This window comes from Diceros bicornis, chromosome 26, assembly GCF_020826845.1.
Source record: "Diceros bicornis minor isolate mBicDic1 chromosome 26, mDicBic1.mat.cur, whole genome shotgun sequence".
Classification (NCBI taxonomy): Eukaryota; Metazoa; Chordata; class Mammalia; order Perissodactyla; family Rhinocerotidae; genus Diceros; species Diceros bicornis.
In genome coordinates, this window is record NC_080765.1 from 30,733,042 (window position 1) to 30,750,892 (window position 17,851).

At 34.8% G+C, this 17,851-nt stretch overlaps 1 protein-coding gene across 1 annotated transcript in view; it reads left to right on the forward strand.

Moving 5' to 3' along the window:
• The window catches only part of LOC131422011 (phospholipid-transporting ATPase ABCA3-like), a 206,546-nt gene that overhangs the window by 178,011 nt on the left and 10,684 nt on the right, over positions 1–17,851 (forward strand). Inside the window, 3 exon segments of the mRNA XM_058568871.1 lie at positions 5,364–5,551; positions 6,034–6,204; positions 6,812–7,002. Of these exon segments, the coding sequence (XP_058424854.1) occupies positions 5,364–5,551; positions 6,034–6,204; positions 6,812–7,002 (550 nt within the window).

Consider the following 17,851-nt stretch of genomic DNA (forward strand, 5'->3'; position numbering starts at 1 on the left):
AGCCCCTTCAGGGAAAAACTGGGAGCTGAGTGTTTTTGCCTACTCTCTCTGTACTGACCCAGGGGGAATAGCCACTGGCTATTTAAAACCACCTCTTTGTTCTCTGTGGTCTTGGGGGACTTGCAAATGCAAGTCATTTTGAGTGTCTTTAATAAGAATGATATTAAATTTTGTCAAATTCTTTTTCACCATCTTTGGAGACAGTCATACTATTTTCTCCTTATATATATTTTAATAGGATGAATTTATATAAACTTTCTAATATCAATTCATCATTGCATCCTGGAATAAACTCCAGTGGCTCATAAGGCATTATGTTTTAGGAGGCTGCTGGATTTCTATGCAGTTTTTTTTTTTTTAGGAGTTTGCATCAATATTCAGAAGTGAGATTGGACTTTTATACCCAGGAAAAATATCCTGTAAAAGTTGTTTTATTTGTAATATTCTCTAAACTGGAAAAATCCAAACGTCCCTTCACAGGTGAATGGATTAACAAATTTTAGTATATTCATGCAATGGAATACAACCCAGTAATACAATGGACTTACTATTGATACCTGCAATAACATGGATGAATCTCAAAAAAATTATACCAAGTGAAAGAAGCCAGATAAAAAGTGTAGATGTTATATGAATCCATTTAAATAAAACTATATACATTAAATTAATTATTAGTGGCAGAAAGTACATCTGTCATTGCCTGTGAAGTAGGAAGTGAGGAGGAGTGGGAGGCAGAGATTACAAAGGGACACGCAAAAACTTTTGGGGGTGTTGGATACACTGACTATCTTGACAGTTGTATATATTTATCAAAGTTATCAAGTTGTACAATTTAAATATGTACAGTCTATCGTATGTCAATTATACCTTAACAGAGCTGTTAACAAAATGTGTTGGTGGATGGTGGTAAAATAGAAAGTTTTTCAGTGAAAAAAATATGAGATTTATTACTACCAGCACACTCTTGCTGAAGGAAATACTAGAGGATTTACACTTCAAGGATAAGAAAACTGATCCAAGGTAAAAGGTTTACAATGAAAGAAGGAATGAAAATGAAGAAAAAGGTGGTAAACATATGAGTAAATGTCAATTATTACTATAAAGTAATAATATTAATAAGAATTATAAAATAAAATTAAAATACATGACAATGACCAGTTCTAAGTTCCAAAGATAGTGAATGAAGTTAAAGTGTTCTTATTTATATATTCTAGGAGTAAAATATAGTGATTAATTTTTTATTTTGGTAAGTAAGACTATTTTAAGTTTTAAAGTAACCACTAAAAGATAGAAATAGTGTATATAAATTTCAAAAGTAAAGCAAAAGATAAAATGATAAAAAATGCTCAATCAACCCAAAATAAGGCAAGAAAAAAGAGAATAACCAAACTGTGGGACAAATAAAATACATAAATCAAGCTGAAAGATTTAAATTCACATATATGAGTGATGACTTGCAGTATAAGTGAACTCAATGTTACAGTTAATGGACAAAGATTGACTGTTTGGATAAAAATAAAGAAACAAAAAATTAAACTATATCCTCTTTAAAATGGGCATATTTAAAAACATAAGGAAAGTTTGAAAGTAAATGGAGAGAAAAAGATATACTGTGTATATACTAGCCAAAAGAGCAGGGATAACTATAATAATATTAGACAAAACTTTAAGGCAAAAACCATTACTAGAGTTAGAAGAGTGTAACTGCATAATTTTCATCAGGAAGACATAGTTTAAAATTTTAGGAGGGCCGGCCCTGTGGCATAGTGGTTAAGTTCGGCACACTCTGCTTCAGCGGCCTGGGTTTGTGGGTTCAGATCCTGGGTGTGGCCACTCATCAGCCATGCTATGGCAGCGACCCACATACGAAATAGAGGAAGATTGGCACAAATGTTAGCTCAGGGCTAATCTTCCTCAAGCAACAAAAGAGGAAGATTGGCAACAGATCTTAGCTCAGGGTGAATCTTCCTCAGGAAAAATAAAATTTTAGATATCTAAGAATATAGTCTCAAAATATATAAAGTACAAAAAGGAGGAAGAATTCGAGGAGAAAGACAAATTCATGATTGTAGTGGCTAATTTTAACATACTTTTCTCTTACTATGATAGAACAGGGATGTTAAAAATCACTAATGCTGTAGAATATTTGAACAAAACAATTAACAGGCATAACCTAAAGAAATATATAAAACATTATACCCAACAACTGAAGAAAGGTTCTATTTTTTCATACACACAAGGAATATTTATTTAGAACTGATCATATGTTGATTAAAGCAAGGCTTAATAAATTTCAAAGATATAGGAAGATATATAAATAGATATTTATAAAAAGATCCCATTAGAACAAAACAAACCTTTGTAAATATCATAGGAAATTAAAAAGGGAATAAATACCAGTCATATCAATAAATATAAATAGGTTCAAATCACCTATTATTAAAATGATTTTAAAATTGCAATCCCAAATAAAGCCCAAATTCATGCTAACCTTAAGACACTCCTTATACAGTGATTCAGAAATGTTGAAAATAACATGCAAAGAATAAGAAATCAGGAGTCTCAGGCTTAGTATAAAACAAGGTGGAATTCAAGCCTAAAAGCATCAAAAATGACAAAATGGGCGCTAATACTAAAAGGTAACATTTATAATGAAGGTTAAAAAGTTATGAATATTTTTTTAACCAAATGACACATAAGCAACCTCCCTAAGGCAGAAATTATAGGAGATATGAGAAGAAAAACATATAAACGTGAAGTGTAATTCTATTCTTTTAGTCTAAGACAAATCATGTCAATAGAAAATAAATATGGACAAAGAATATGTAAGCAACATAGTCAATATGGTAAAGATGATATATATCAAATTCTGCATCCTTCAAAAATAATTCATTTATGAATAGGACCATTTTTATTCTATACATTAAAAAACCCAATATGTCCAAAATATAAATATATATATTCTCTTACTGTAATTGAATAAAACAAGAAATAAAATCAGAATATGAAAAGGCCCTCACATTTTGAAATAAAAAAATCATCTTTAAATAACTCTTGCTTTCAATCAAGAATGACAAGAGTTTATAGAAAATAATGAAAGCATTATATGTGAGAGACTATGAGATACAATAAATCACTACTCAAAGAATAATGTATAATCTTATATACTCATTTCAATAAAGAAGAAAGAATAACTTAAACACCTGACTCAGAAAAAGACCAAAGTGAATGGAAGGAAAGCAAATAAAAATATAAATGTAGACAACAAGTACATAAATTAATAAGCAAGAATATAAAGTCAGCTAACCAACAAGTAAGTTAAAACAACTACAACTTTGTAAAAGTAAAGAAATGGATAGATCTATAAAAAAAAAAAAACAGGAGAGAACACAAATGCATCGAAAGGAAATAATAAGAAACACAAAGTACTTGATTCAAATTTATGCAAAAAAAATTTAAATCTTTAGTGGAACTGATAATTTTCTAGCTACATACAAATTATTAAAATTGACCTCATAAGGAATAGAAAACTGAAACAATCATAATTCCCATAGAATAAATAGAGAAAGTTGTCAAAGATTTACTCTTCAATGAAATTAAAATAAAATAAGGTAAAATAAAATACCAGTCCTAGAAGGTTTCCTAGGGGCTATTCCATCTTTGTAAAGAACAGATAAGGATAATGATATTTCAGCTCTTAGAAAAACTAGAGAAAACGTTCATAGAAAAATTAAGAAAATTGAACAATGTAAAATAAAAATAAATATATTTTAAAACAAAAATAAAGTCCACATATAAGTGAGATCATATGGTATTTGTCTTTCTCTGTCTGACTTACTTCACTTAGCATAATGCCCTCAACGTCCATCCATATTGTTGCAAATGGCAGGATTTCCTTATTTTTTATCATTGAATAATATTCCATTGTATAGGTATACCACATTTTACTTATCCATTCATTTATCAACAGACACTTAGGTTGTTTCCATGTCTTGGCTATTGTAAGTAATGCTGCAGTGAACATGGGGGTGCAGATATCTTTTTGAGTTAGTGTTTTCATTTCCTCCAGATAAATACCCAGAAGTGGAATAGCAGTATCATATGGTAGTTCTATTTTTAATCTCTCGATGTTTTCCATAGTGGCTGCACCAATTTACAGTCCCACCAACAGTGCACAAGTGTTCCCTACTCACCACATCCTCTCCAGCACCTTTGTCTCTTGTCTTGATGATAGCCATTCTAAGAGGTGTGAGGTGATATCCCATTGTGGTTTTGATTTGCATCTCCCTGATGATTAGTGATATTGAATACCTTTTCATGTACCTGTTAGCCATCTGTATGTCTTCTTTGGAAAAAATGTCTATTCATTTCCTCTGCCCATTTTTTTTTTATTGATGTTTTAATGGTTTCTAACATTGTGAAATTTTGGGTTGTACATTTTTGTTTGTCCATCACCATATATATGACTCCCTTCACCCCTTGTGCCGACCCCCCATCCCCCTCCCCCCACCCCCACTGCCCCTGGTAACCACAGTCCAGTTTTCTCTGTCCATGTGTTGGTTTATATTCCACATATGAGTGAGATCATACAGTGTTTGTCTTTCTCTTTCTGGCTTATTTCACTTAACATAATACGCTCCAGGCCCATCCATGTTGTTGCAAATGGGACGATTTTGTCTTTTTTTATCCTCTGCCCATTTTTTAATCAGATTGTTTTGGAGTTTTTTTGCTATTGAGTTGTATGAGTTCTTTATATATTTGAAATATTAACCCCATATCAGATATATGATTTGCAAATATTTTCTCCCATTCGGTAGGTTGCCCTTTTATTTTATTGATGGTTTCCTTTGCTGTGCAGAAGCTTTTTAGTTTGATGTAGTCCAACTTGTTTATTTTTGTATTTTTTATATATAAAGATATATATATGTGATATCACATATATATATCTTGTAATTGTTATCTGTGGGAAAGTTGGCCAAATAGAAGTTACTTGGCCATTACTGGAAGTGGGAATCCTACACATTATTTTAATTGATCTAATAGAATGACTATTTCCTAAAGATATGTGAATAGGCAATTTCATCTAACAAAAATCTATCTTGGGTACACAGTAGTGCACAATAGGTATGTGTTGAAAATTCCAATTAGGAATGTTAGTATTCCATTTTACTACAGTGGGTTCCAGCTATAAAGATTCCTTAGACTGGAAAAGAAATAATCCTTGTTGGGACCTCTATGAGTATCAAATCTTCTTAGCAGCATGAGCTAGAAAACTTCAGGTTTTCTATCTCATCCATGTTAACTGTATGCTCAATGGAATAACTGACTTAGGTCTGTTGCTTGTGATTACTCTCTTGATTCAGGTTAGGTCAAGAATTGGCTATTGTCCTCAATCTAACCCCGTGCTGAACCACATGACAGGTCGAGAATTGCTGATCATGTATGCCAGGCTGCGGGGGGTCCCTGAGCCAGAAATTTACAAGTATGTGGAAACCTTTTTGCATTCAATGCACCTGGAAACCCACGCTGACAAGTCTGTCCACATATACAGGTAAGACATTGTGCTGTTGCAATTATTAAGCTGCCTACCTGTGTTTCTACTGTTTAGAATGAATGTCTGCAAACTCAACCTGACCCCTCTGTCACCTAGAGGCAATGACTATAAAATAGCCTAATGTCCTATCAGGGTTTAGATGTCATGAATAAGTCAGATCCCACTTGTATGAAGTTAACCTTTTGCAGACATGAGCTGTATTGCATTTCAACAAAGAGCACCTTAGTCCCTATCTCCCTATGGTTCTTTGTCTCTCCAAAATAAAAATATTTCACCAATAATAACACTGAAATAAATTACAAAAAGAAATGTCGTTTCAATGAAAATGAATTGATATGTACACCTGGACTTGGGCCTACTGCTTTGTGAGTCATATCAAATAAGTATTTTGTTTATATGAGCTAATTCTGTCCTATGAATTAATGATGTATGTACCCTTCTTTCTCCTCCACTTTCTCTTTCCTTCTTTAATGATAAAGTAGAGGAAACAAACGTAAATTGAATACTGCTATTGCCCTAATGGGAAAGTCCTCAGTTGTCTTCCTGGATGAGCCATCTACAGGCATGGACCCAGTAGCCAGGCGCTGGCTCTGGGACACAGTTACATGGATGTGTAAAACTGGCAAAGCTATCATCATAACTTCCCACAGGTATGACCCATTGGGAGGCTTGGATGAGAGTTAGAAGAGTATAGGAGGGAATTAGTTGAAGCCAGGAATATAGGTCAGTGAACTTGTCTAAGCATATGAGCTATGTAGGAGGGACCATGGGTAGAGGCTGATTCTTGGCTCAATTCCAATTGAGTTCTGGAATCCTGAATTGACAGAAGATAGGAAGTTAGGGAACTATTCCTATTGTGGATTTAGGAATCAACTGCTTTGAATTTTAAAATCTCTTCTTCCCAAATATAGTCATGTGTCACTTAATATTGGGGATACTTTCTGAGAAATGCATCTTTAGGCAATTTTGCTGTTGTGTGAACATCATAAAGTGTACTTACACAAACCTAGATGGTACAGCCTACTACACACCTAGGCTATGTGGTGCTAATCTTATGGGACCACTCTTGTATATGCAGTCCATCGTTAAATGAAACATCATTATGTGGTGCATGACTCTATGGTCTTAGTGGTGATCATCTGCAATACCAAGCTTTCTTACTGCAAATGTTACCTTATAATCCTAGCTCTGTTTTAAAGTATAGAATTTGCCATCTGAAAGGGAGTCTCTGCAGTCATATCTCCTTTGTCCCCATAGTATGGAAGAATGTGAGGCCCTCTGTACAAGGCTGGCCATCATGGTAAAGGGGAGGTTCAAGTGCCTAGGCAGCCCTCAGCAACTTAAGAACAAGTTTGGTAATACGTACAGTCTGACAGCAAAGATTAAGATTGACGAGAATGAAGATAAACTAAAGGAGTTTAAAGAATTCATTGAAACAACATTCCCAGGTAATATAGATAGGGCTGACTGTGACAATTATGTTAAGTCATATATGTTGTTCTGCTGCATGTCCTCAATAATTAACTTTTTCCCATGAGTTATTGATGTTTGTTGAGCTTTTATATTAGGTTTCTTTTGGAATAATTTTTCTATTAAATTATCCCTGATAATGCTAAGAAGCTTTCTCAAAATAGCAGGGGCTGTCACCGGTCTCCTGTAGGAATCAACCAGTAAGATAAACCTGTTCATGTATATTTATCTAGAGTTAAATTATTGAGATTAAGTCTCTATTTGTTATCCTTGATAACTTTTTAAAGTTTCCCCTCTTTTTGAGCATGTATCCTCTGCCTTTCCCTGAGCCCTGAAACAAGCAATGCTTGTGAAATGCAAACAAGAACAATAAGCTCCCTTTCCTCCTTTCAAGGAAATAATCTGGATGTGTAATGCATAGAAATCAATCATTCTGCTTTTGTGTGGTAATTTCAGTAAGTGCTTCTCTGTGCACATGTTACACGGTCATTTATAATCAGTTTCTATTTATTTCTATTCCCACTACTTTGTTCTAATCATTAAGCAGAGACATGGTAAGGCTTTTAACAATTTTGACTTGCTTAGTCTTCAACTTGAATGATCACTCTAACAACAATGTGGTGGCCACATGGTCAAGATGCAAGGTTAAAAGCATAAGGGCTATAACAATGATAAAGCAATAAATGGTATTGGCCTGCACTAAGGAAGTGACATTAAGAATGGAGAGGAGGAAATGATAGAAAATGGATGTATATATATATATCCATATATATCCTACATATATATGAATGGGCAATTCAAGAGGAGGAACCACTATGTGGGAAAGATAATTAATTCCATATTAATCATATTAATTATACTGATATTCAGATAAACATGTCCATTAGGAAGTTGAATATTTATTTAGCCATTCATTCACATGATAGGATTTATGGAGCACTTATTGTATGCAGTGTTGAAGATACTGAATTAACCACACAGAATCATATATACTGTGAGCCACTCCAACATCCTGCTCAACATGAAGGGGAGAGAGGACACAAAAAAGTGAGGACAAACTTGTCCTGAAGGAGGTGAACACGATAGCTTGATTGTGAAACGATGTATGTAAGGTTGCTGATTTAGCAACCTTTCCCCATGCTATCCTTGAGCAAATTAGCTGTTTCAAATAAAACTTCCCCATTTAAAGACAGTAGAATAGAAAGGAACAGCCTGGGACCTATACATAAAGATTATCCAGAAAAGGATAAAAGAAAGAAACATAACCTGTGAAAGGCAACTTAAATATATATTTCAGTCTCTATATGAATTGAAAGATTATTTTAATTAATTTTTCTCCCTAATAGCAAGGAATTTAAGAGATCATGCATTATTTTTAAAAGACCACAAAGAAAATAGTTCTTCCTTCTACAGCATGGCAGATTATACTCTCAGAAAGGTCCTGCTGTTAAAATAAAAATACACACTAGAAAACATATAGTAAAATTGCTTTTTAATGATTTGCTTAGACTCAGAAAAAACTGAGAAAAATTCAAAGAACCAAAACAGAACAGAAAAGAAAAATCAAGCTGAAACCTAATAGTGGCAATAATAAAATGCAAAAGGTGGTTTGTCCTGAAGCAAATTGCAATACCAGTAGTGAGATAAGAGGTGAAACTTTGGAGCCATTGCAATGTGGGTAGCTTAACCTAAGATCCCCACAGTAAGCAAGGACCTTCAAAAATTAACAAATGCTCTTATTTCCAGCCAAGCACATAAGAAGGTTGAAATCACCACTCTGTCCTAATAACAATCAAAAAGCTGAACAAACTGAAAAATCAAGAACTCTTCTAGGATCTGAAAGAGAGGTAAGGACACAGGGCAAACCACTGCAGCCAAGATTGGAGAAACAGACAGGCAAATACAGGGAGTCATGGTTTCCTAGAGCAGAGACTCACAAGCAGAAAGCACAATGGGAGGCAGTGCCAGGGTAGGAAAACTGGAGCTGTAATTGAATTGCTGGAGATGCTCTGCGGACAACTCTGAGAGGTAAAAACTCCAGGAGTCCCAGTCATGGAGAGCTCCCACAATATTGTGATATTTACCTCCAGGACCTTGACCAGGTTACCACAGTAACTATCGGATAAAAATCCCCTCATGCTTCTAGCAGGGAGAGGGAAAAGGAACCATTTTGAAATACACCAGAGAACTCTTTTGTTTGTAACAAGGCCTGTCCTTGGGGGAAACTAGTTGACCAGAGCCTAACTGACCTGAGGAAAGAGAAATACCCAACTGCAGCCAGCTCTAGCCATCTTGTTCCACATAAGAGGGGAGAAAAAAATTGAGTATTTTGTGAATTTCATAGTCCAGAGGTATAGGCTCACTAAAAGACTGAGATATACACATAGGGTATAGAATGCTTCTGTTTCCTCACACCTCACCATCAGATTGCTAAAGGCCTATTTACAGCAGTTCCTTTTTCCCAGGAAGTCTAGCTATCAATAAAAAATTACAAAGCATACCAAAAGGCAAGAACACAATTTGAAGAGCCAGAGCAAGCATCAGAACTGGACGTGGAAAGGATGTTGGAATTATCAGACCAGTAATTGAAAATAACTGTGATTAATATGCTAAAGGCTATAATGGATAAAATGGACAGCACTCAAGAACAGATGAGCAACGTAGGCAGACAGATGGAAATCCTAAGAAAGAACCAAAAAGAAATGCTAGAGATCAAAACACTGTAACAGAAATGAATAATGCCTTTGATGGACTTATTAGTAGACTGTGCGTGGTTGAGGAAAGAACCTCTGAGCTAGAGGATATATCAATAGAATCCACAAAAAAAACAAAAAGCAAAGAAAACAAAGACTGAAAAAAATGGAACAGAATATCCAAAGACTGTAGGACAACTGTAAAAGGTGTACCATATGCATAATAGGAATACCAGAAGGAAAAGAGAGAAAAGAACAGAAGAAATATTACAATAATGACTGAGAATCTCCCCCAAATTAATGTCAGCACCAAACCACAGATCAAAGAAGCTCAGAGAACACCAAAAAGATAAATGCCAAAAAAAAAAAAAAAAAAAACCTTATGCCTAGGCATATCATTTTCCAACTACCAAAATTCAGAGAAAAAGAAAAAAAATCTCAAAAGAAGCTGGAGGAAAAAGACACTTTACCTATAGAGGAACAAACATAAGAATCACATCCAACTTCTCAGAAGCCACGCAAGCAAGAAGAGAGTGGCGGGGCTGCCCACTGGGGCAAGCGGTTAAGTGCGCGTGCTCCGCTGCGACGGCCCAGGGTTCGCTGGTTCGGATCCTGGGCGCACACCGACGCACTGCTTGGCAAGCCATGCTGTGACGGCATCCCATATAAAGTGGAGGAAGATGGGCATGGATGTTAGCCCAGGGCCAGTCTTCCTCAGCAAAAAAAGAGGAGGATTGGCAGATGTTAGCACAGGGCTGATCTCCTCACAAAAAAAAAAAAAAAAAAAAAAAAAGAAGAGAGTGGAGTGAATATTTAAAGTGCTGAGAGAATAAAACCACCAACATAAAATTCTGTACCTGGGGAAATTACCCTTTATTGTGAAGGAGAAATAAAGACTTTGTCGCACAAAAAAAACTTGAGGGAATTTTTTGCCAGTAGACCTGCCTTGCAAGATGTGTTAAAAGAACTTCTTTAGAGAGGAAGAAAATGGTGCAGGTCAGAAACTCAGATCTACATAAACAAAGAAAAAGCATCAGAGAAGGAATAAGTGAAGATAAAAATAAAAACTTTAATTTTTCTTACTCTTAATTGACCTAACAGATACAAGTTTGTTCAAAATAATAAGTGATGTCATCAAAATGACCAAATAGGAGTTTTCTACTGTCTTCCCCACAAAAAACACCGATTTTGACAATCACCCACATGCGAGAGTGCCTTTGTGGAAGTTGGAGAGTCCAACAGAGAAGTTCCAGGACACCAGTGGGCAAAAAAAAATCCAAACTTGGTCACATTTATGAGGGTAAGAGGAACAGTCTCACTTTCCAGTGTCACCCCAACAATAAGGTGGCACAGCTCAATGCCAAGAGAGACCTTCTTGGCCCACAGTTTCTTCCATGAGGGAAGTAAGAGCATGTGAGTGAGCACCTGGCTTCTCAAGTTTTGTGGGACACTGCCAAAGAGACCCACTTCCTTCTTGCCCCATCTAAAATACTCCTATTCAACATAGTACCAAAAGTCCTAGCCAGAGAAATTAGGTAAGAAAAAGAAATAAAAGGCATCCAAATCAGAAAGGAAGAAGTAAAATTGTCTTTGTCTGCAGATGATATGATCTTATATATAGAAAACCCTAAAGACTCCACCAAAAAACTGTTGGAACTAATAAATTCAGTACAGTTACAGGATACAAAATCAACATACAAAAATCAGTTGCATTTGCATGCACTAACAACAAACTATCTGAAATAGAATTAAAGAAAACTATTCCATTTACAGTAGCATCAAGGAAAATAAAATAGTTAGGATTAAATTTAACCAAAAAGGTGAAAGAACTGTACAGAGAAAACTATAAGACATGGATCAAAGAAATTAAAGAAGATAAAAATATATGGAAAGCTACCTCGTGTTCATGGATGGAAGAATTAATATTGTTAAAATGTTCACACTCCCCAAAGCAATCTATATATTCAATTTAAACCCTATCAAAATTCCAAAGGTATTTTTCACATAAATAGAAAAGAGAATCCCAAAATTTGTATTGACCCACGGAAGACCCCAAAAAGCCAAAGCAATGCTTAGAAAAAAGAACGATTCTGGAAGCATCAAAATCCTCATTTCAAACTACATTATAAAGCTATAGCAATCAAAAAGTATGGCACTGGCTTGGGCCAGCCCCTGTGGCCTAGTGATCCAGTTCAGTACACTCCACTTCAGTGGCCTGGGTTCAGTTCTGGGCATGGACCTTCCCTTGTCTGTCAGTGGCCATGCTGTGGCAGTGGCTCACATATAAAAAGAGCAAAAGGAGGAAGATTGGCAGCAGATATTAGCTCAGGGCTAATCTGCCTCAGCAAAAAAAAAAAAAAAAAAGGCACTGGCATAAAAACAGACACACAGACCAACTGAATATAAATCAAGGGCCCAGAATAAACTCGTGAATATACAGTCAACTAATATTTTACAAAGGAGCCAAGAATACACAATAGAGAAAGACAGTCTCTTCAATGAATGGTGTTAGGAAAACTGGATATTCACATGCAAAAGAATGAAACTGGATGCTGTCTTACACCACTCACAAAAATTAATTAAAAAATTACTAAATACTGGGGCCAGCCCGGTGGTGCAAGCGGTTAAGTGTGTGCACTCTGCTGCGGCGGCCCAGGGTTCGCTGATTCAGATCCCGGGCGTGCACCGGCACTCCGCTTGTCAAGCCATGCTGTGGCGGCGTCCCATATAAAGTAGAGGAAGATGGGCATGGATGTTAGCCCAGGGCCAGTCTTCCTCTGTAAAAAAAGAGGAGAATGAGCAGATGTTAGCTCAGGGCCGCTCTTCCTCACAAAAAAAAAAAAATTATTAAAGACTTAAGTATAAGACTCAAAGCCACAGTTGAAGAAAACTTAGGGGAAAAGCTCCTTGGTATCAGTCTTGGCAAAAATTTTTTGGATATGACACGAAAAACACATGCAACAAAAACAAAAATAAACAAATGGAACTACATCAAACTAAAAAGTTTCTGCACAGCAAAAGAAACCATCAACAAAATAAAAAGGCAACCCATGGAAGGGGAGAAAATATTTGCAAACTATGTATCTGATAAAGTGTTAATATCCAAAATAAATGAGGAACTCATACACCTCATTAGCTCTCCCAAAAAAAATCCGATTAAAAAATGGCAAAGGACCTGAATATACATTTTTTCAAAGAAGAGATACAAATGTCCAACAGGTGTATGAAAAGATGCTCAACATCACTAATAGTCAGGGAAATGCAAATCAAAGCCACGATGAGATATCACCTCACATTTGTTAGAATGGCTATTATCAAAAAGACAAGAGATAACAAAGTGTGCGGAAAGGGGAACTCTTGTGCACTGTTTATGGGAATATAAATGAGTACAGCCACTATGGAAAACAGTATGAAGATCTTCAAAGAATTAAAAATAGAACTACCATATGATCCAGCAATCTCATTTCTGGGTATATATCTGAAGAAATTAAATCACTGTCTCAAAGAGATATCTGCACCCCCATATTCTTTACAGCATTATTCACAAGAACCAAGATATGAAACAACGTAAGTATCCTTTGATGGATGAATGCATAAAGAAAATGTGATATCTACACAATGGAATATAAAAACAAAAGAAATCTTGCCATTTGCAACAACATAGATGGAACTTCAGGGCGTTATGGTAACTGAAAGAAGTAAGATAGATTAAAAAAACAAACACTGTATGATCTCACCTGTATGAGAAATCTAAAAAAGCTAAACTCATAGAAACAGATTTGAATGGTGATTGCCAGGGGCTGAGGGGTGGAGGAAATGGGGAGATGTTGATCAAAGGGTATAAACTTTCAGTTATAAGATGAATAAGTTCTGAGGATCTAATGTACAGCATGGTAAATATAGTTATAATACTGTATTATATACTTGAAAGTTGCTAAGAAAGTAAATCTTAAATGTTCACACCACACAAAAAAAGTAATTATGTGAGGTGATGGATGTGTAAGCTGACATTATTGTGGTAATCATTCTGCAATATATATGTGTATCAAATAATCACATTATATACGTTAAACTTACACAATGTTATATACCAATTATATCTCAATAAAACGGGGGGGGATATTTACATTAAAAAACCTAATCAACTAAAATGAAATAATTGAAAGAAATGAATTCATTTGGTGAAAAAAAAATAGCAAAAATGCATTCTATTATATATGCGTATATATAAATGTACATATATGCTTTATGTATAAGTGAAATGAATAACAGCAATGATACAAGAGACCAAGACAGAGGAATTAGGAATATTTTGTTGTTATAAGATATTCACAATCTCTGTAAAGCTGTATAGTGTTATTTGAAATTTGACTTGGGATTTGTTGTAAACGTGTATTGCCAACTCTAGAGCAACCACTAAAAAACGTTTTTAAAAAAGAAGTATAACTGATATACTAAAAGGGAGAGAAAATGGAATTATGTAAAATGCTCAAGTGAAACTACAAAAGGCAGAAAAAGAGTGGAAGAAAAAATGAGGGAAAAAGAACATGGCAACAAATAAAAACCAGTAACAAATAGGATAGATATTATTCCAACTATATAAATAATCACTTTGAATGTAAATGGTCTAAATACACCAACTAAAAGACAGATATTGTCAGAGTGGATCAAAAAACAAGACCCAGCTATATGTTGTCTAAAAGAAACCTAATTTAGGGGCCAGCCCCGTGGCTTAGTGGTTAAGTGCGCGCGCTCTGCTACTGGCGGCCTGGGTTCGGACCCCAGGCACGCACCCACACACCGCTTGTCCAGTCATGCTGAGTTGGCATCCCACATACAGCAACTAGAAGGATGTGCAACTATGACATACAACTATCTACTGGGGCTTTGGGGAGAAAATGGAGGAGGATTGGCAATAGATGTTAGCTCAGGGCCGGTCTTCCTCAGCAAAAAAAAAGAGGAGGATTGGCATGGATGTTAGCTCAGGGCTGATCTTCCTCAAAAATAATTAATTAATTAATTAAATAAAAGAAACCCAATTTAAATATAAAGACACATAGATTAAAAGTAAATAGATGAAGAAAGGTATGCCATGCTAACACTAATCAAAAGAAAGTGGGAGTGGCTACATTAATTTCAATGAGAGCAGACTTCAGAGCAAGGAAAGTTATCAAGGATAAAGTGGAACATTAAATAATGGTAAAGGGTTGAATTCTCCAAGAATATGTAACAGTCCTTAACATATATGTGCCTAAAAGCAGTCATCAAAATCTGTGAAGAAAAAAACTGATAGAATGGCAAAGAGAAATACATAACAATCCTTAACATATAAGTGTCTAAAAACAAGCATCAAAATCCATGAAGAAAAAAACTGAGAGAACAACAAAGAGAAATAGATGAATCCACTATTATAGTTGGAGACTTCAACACCCCTCTATCAGAAATAGACAGATCCAGAAAGCATAAAATCGAAAAGGGCATATTTGAACTTCATAAAACCATCAATCAACTGGATATAATGGACATCTATAGACACTTTCATCCAACAACAGCAGAAACTGTTGATACACAGTACACATTTTGTCAAGATCACATGGAACATTCACCAAGAGAGACTACATTCTGTGCAACAAAATAACCATAACAAATTTAAAAGAATAGAAATCATACACTGTCTTCTGTCAGACCACAATGGAATTAAACTAGAAATCAATAACAGAAAGATAGCTGGAAAATCTAAAAATACTTGGACATTAAACAACATACTTCTAAATAACACAAGGATCAAAAAAAGAAAACTCTAGAGAAATTAAAAAATAATAATTTGAACTAAATGAAAATGAAAACACAACTTATCAAAATTTGTTAAATGCAACAAAAGCAGTGCTTAGAAGGACATTTATACCATTCATTGCATATATTAGAAAAGAAAAAGATATCTAAAGTAAATAATATAAGCTTCCATCTTAGGAAACTAGAAAACCAGAGCAAGTTAAATCCAGACTAAGCAGAAGAAAAGAAATAAGAATTAGAGCAGAAATCAATGAAATCAAAAACAGGAAATTGGTAGAGAAAAATCAAAGAAACCAAAAGCTGATTCTTTGAAACTACTAATAAAATCCATAAGCATCTATCCAGGATAACTAAGAAAGAGAGAAAACACAAATTACTAATATCAGAAATAAAAGAGGGGACATCACTACAGATTCCATGGACATTTAAAGGATAATCAAGGAATACTATGAACAATTCTGTGTCTCCAAATTTGATAACCTAGATGAAATGGACCAATTCCATGAAAGACCCAATCTGCCAAAACTCACACAAGAAGAAGTAATCTGAATAGGCCTATATGTATTAAATTGTATCAACAATTAATAACCTTCCCAAACAGAAAGCACTAGGCCCAGAGGGGTTCACTGGTGAATTCTACAAAACATTTAAGGAAGAAATTATACCAATTCACTACAATCTCTTTCAGTGGATAGAAGCAAAGGGAATACTTCCTAACTCATTCTATGAAGTCAGTATTACCCTAATACCAAAACCAGAGAAAGACATTACAAGAAAAGAAAACAATGGAGAAATATCTCTCATGAACATAGATGCAAAAGTCCTCAACAAAATATTAGCAAACTGAACCCAGCAATGTATGAAAAGAATTATACACCACAGCCAAGCAGGATTTATCCCACAGATGCAAGGCTGGGTCAACATTCAAAAATCAACTAATGTAATCCAACACATCAACAGGCTAAAAAAAATTACATGATTATATTAATAGATGCAGAAAAAGCATTTGACAAAATCCAGCACCCATTCATGATTTTGAAAACTTGCAATATATTACAAATAGAGGAGAAAATCCTCAATGTGATTAAAAATATCTACAAAAAAACCTACAGCTAACATTAATCTTAAACATGAAAAACTCAAAGCTTTCCTACTAAGATCAAGGACAAAGCAAGGATGTCCCATCTAACCACTGCTTTTCAACATTGCACTTGAAATCCCAGATAATGCAATAAGACAATAAAAGGAAATAAAAGATATCCAGACTGGAAGGAATAAATAAGTGTCTTTTTTTTTACAGGTGTCATGATTGACTCATTAGAAAATCTGAAAGAATAGACCAAAAACTCTGGGAACTAATAAGTGGTTAAAGCAAGGTTGCAGGATACAAGATTAATATACAAAAGTCAATTACTTTCCTATATACCAGCAATGAACAAGTGGAATTTGAAGTTGAAAACATAATACCATTTACATTAACACCCCCCAAAAAAAAGACGTACATAGGTATAAATCTAACAAAATGTACAATATCTATATGAGGAAAACTACATAACTCTGATGAAGAAAATCAAAGAAGAACTAAATAAATGGAGAAATATTCCATGGTCATGGATAGGAAGACGCAGTATTGTCAAGATGTCAATTCTTCCCAACTTGATCTATTGATTCAATGCAATCCCAGTCAAAACTCCAGTAAGTTGTTTTGTGGATATCAATAAATTGATTCTAAAGTTTATTTGGAGAGGCAAAAGTCCCAGAAGAGCCAACATGATATTGAAGGAAAAGAACAAAGTCGGAAGACTGACAGTACCTGACTTCAAGACTTATTATAAAGCTACCATAATCAAGACAGTGTGGTATTGTCAAGAGAATATACAAATAGATTAATGGAACAGAATAGAGAGACCAGAAATACAAAGTCAACTGATCTTTGACAGAGGAGTAAAAGCAATACAATGGAACAAAGATAGTCTTTTCAACAAATGATACTAGAACAACTGGACATCCACATGGGAAAAAAAAATGAATATAGACACAGACCTAACACCCTTCACAAAAATTAACTCAAAATGGATTACAAATCTAAATGTAAAATGCAAAACTATAAAATCCCTATGAAAAAATAGGAGAAAATATGGATTACCTTGGGTATGGTGATGACTTTTTAGACATAACACCAAAGGCATGATCCATGAGAGAAATAATGGATATGCTGGGTTTCATTAAAATTAAAATTTTCTGCTCTGTGAAAGACACTGTCAAGTGAATGAATAGACAAGCCACAGACTGTAAGAAAATATTTGCAAAAGACATATCTGATAAAGGACTGTTATCCAAA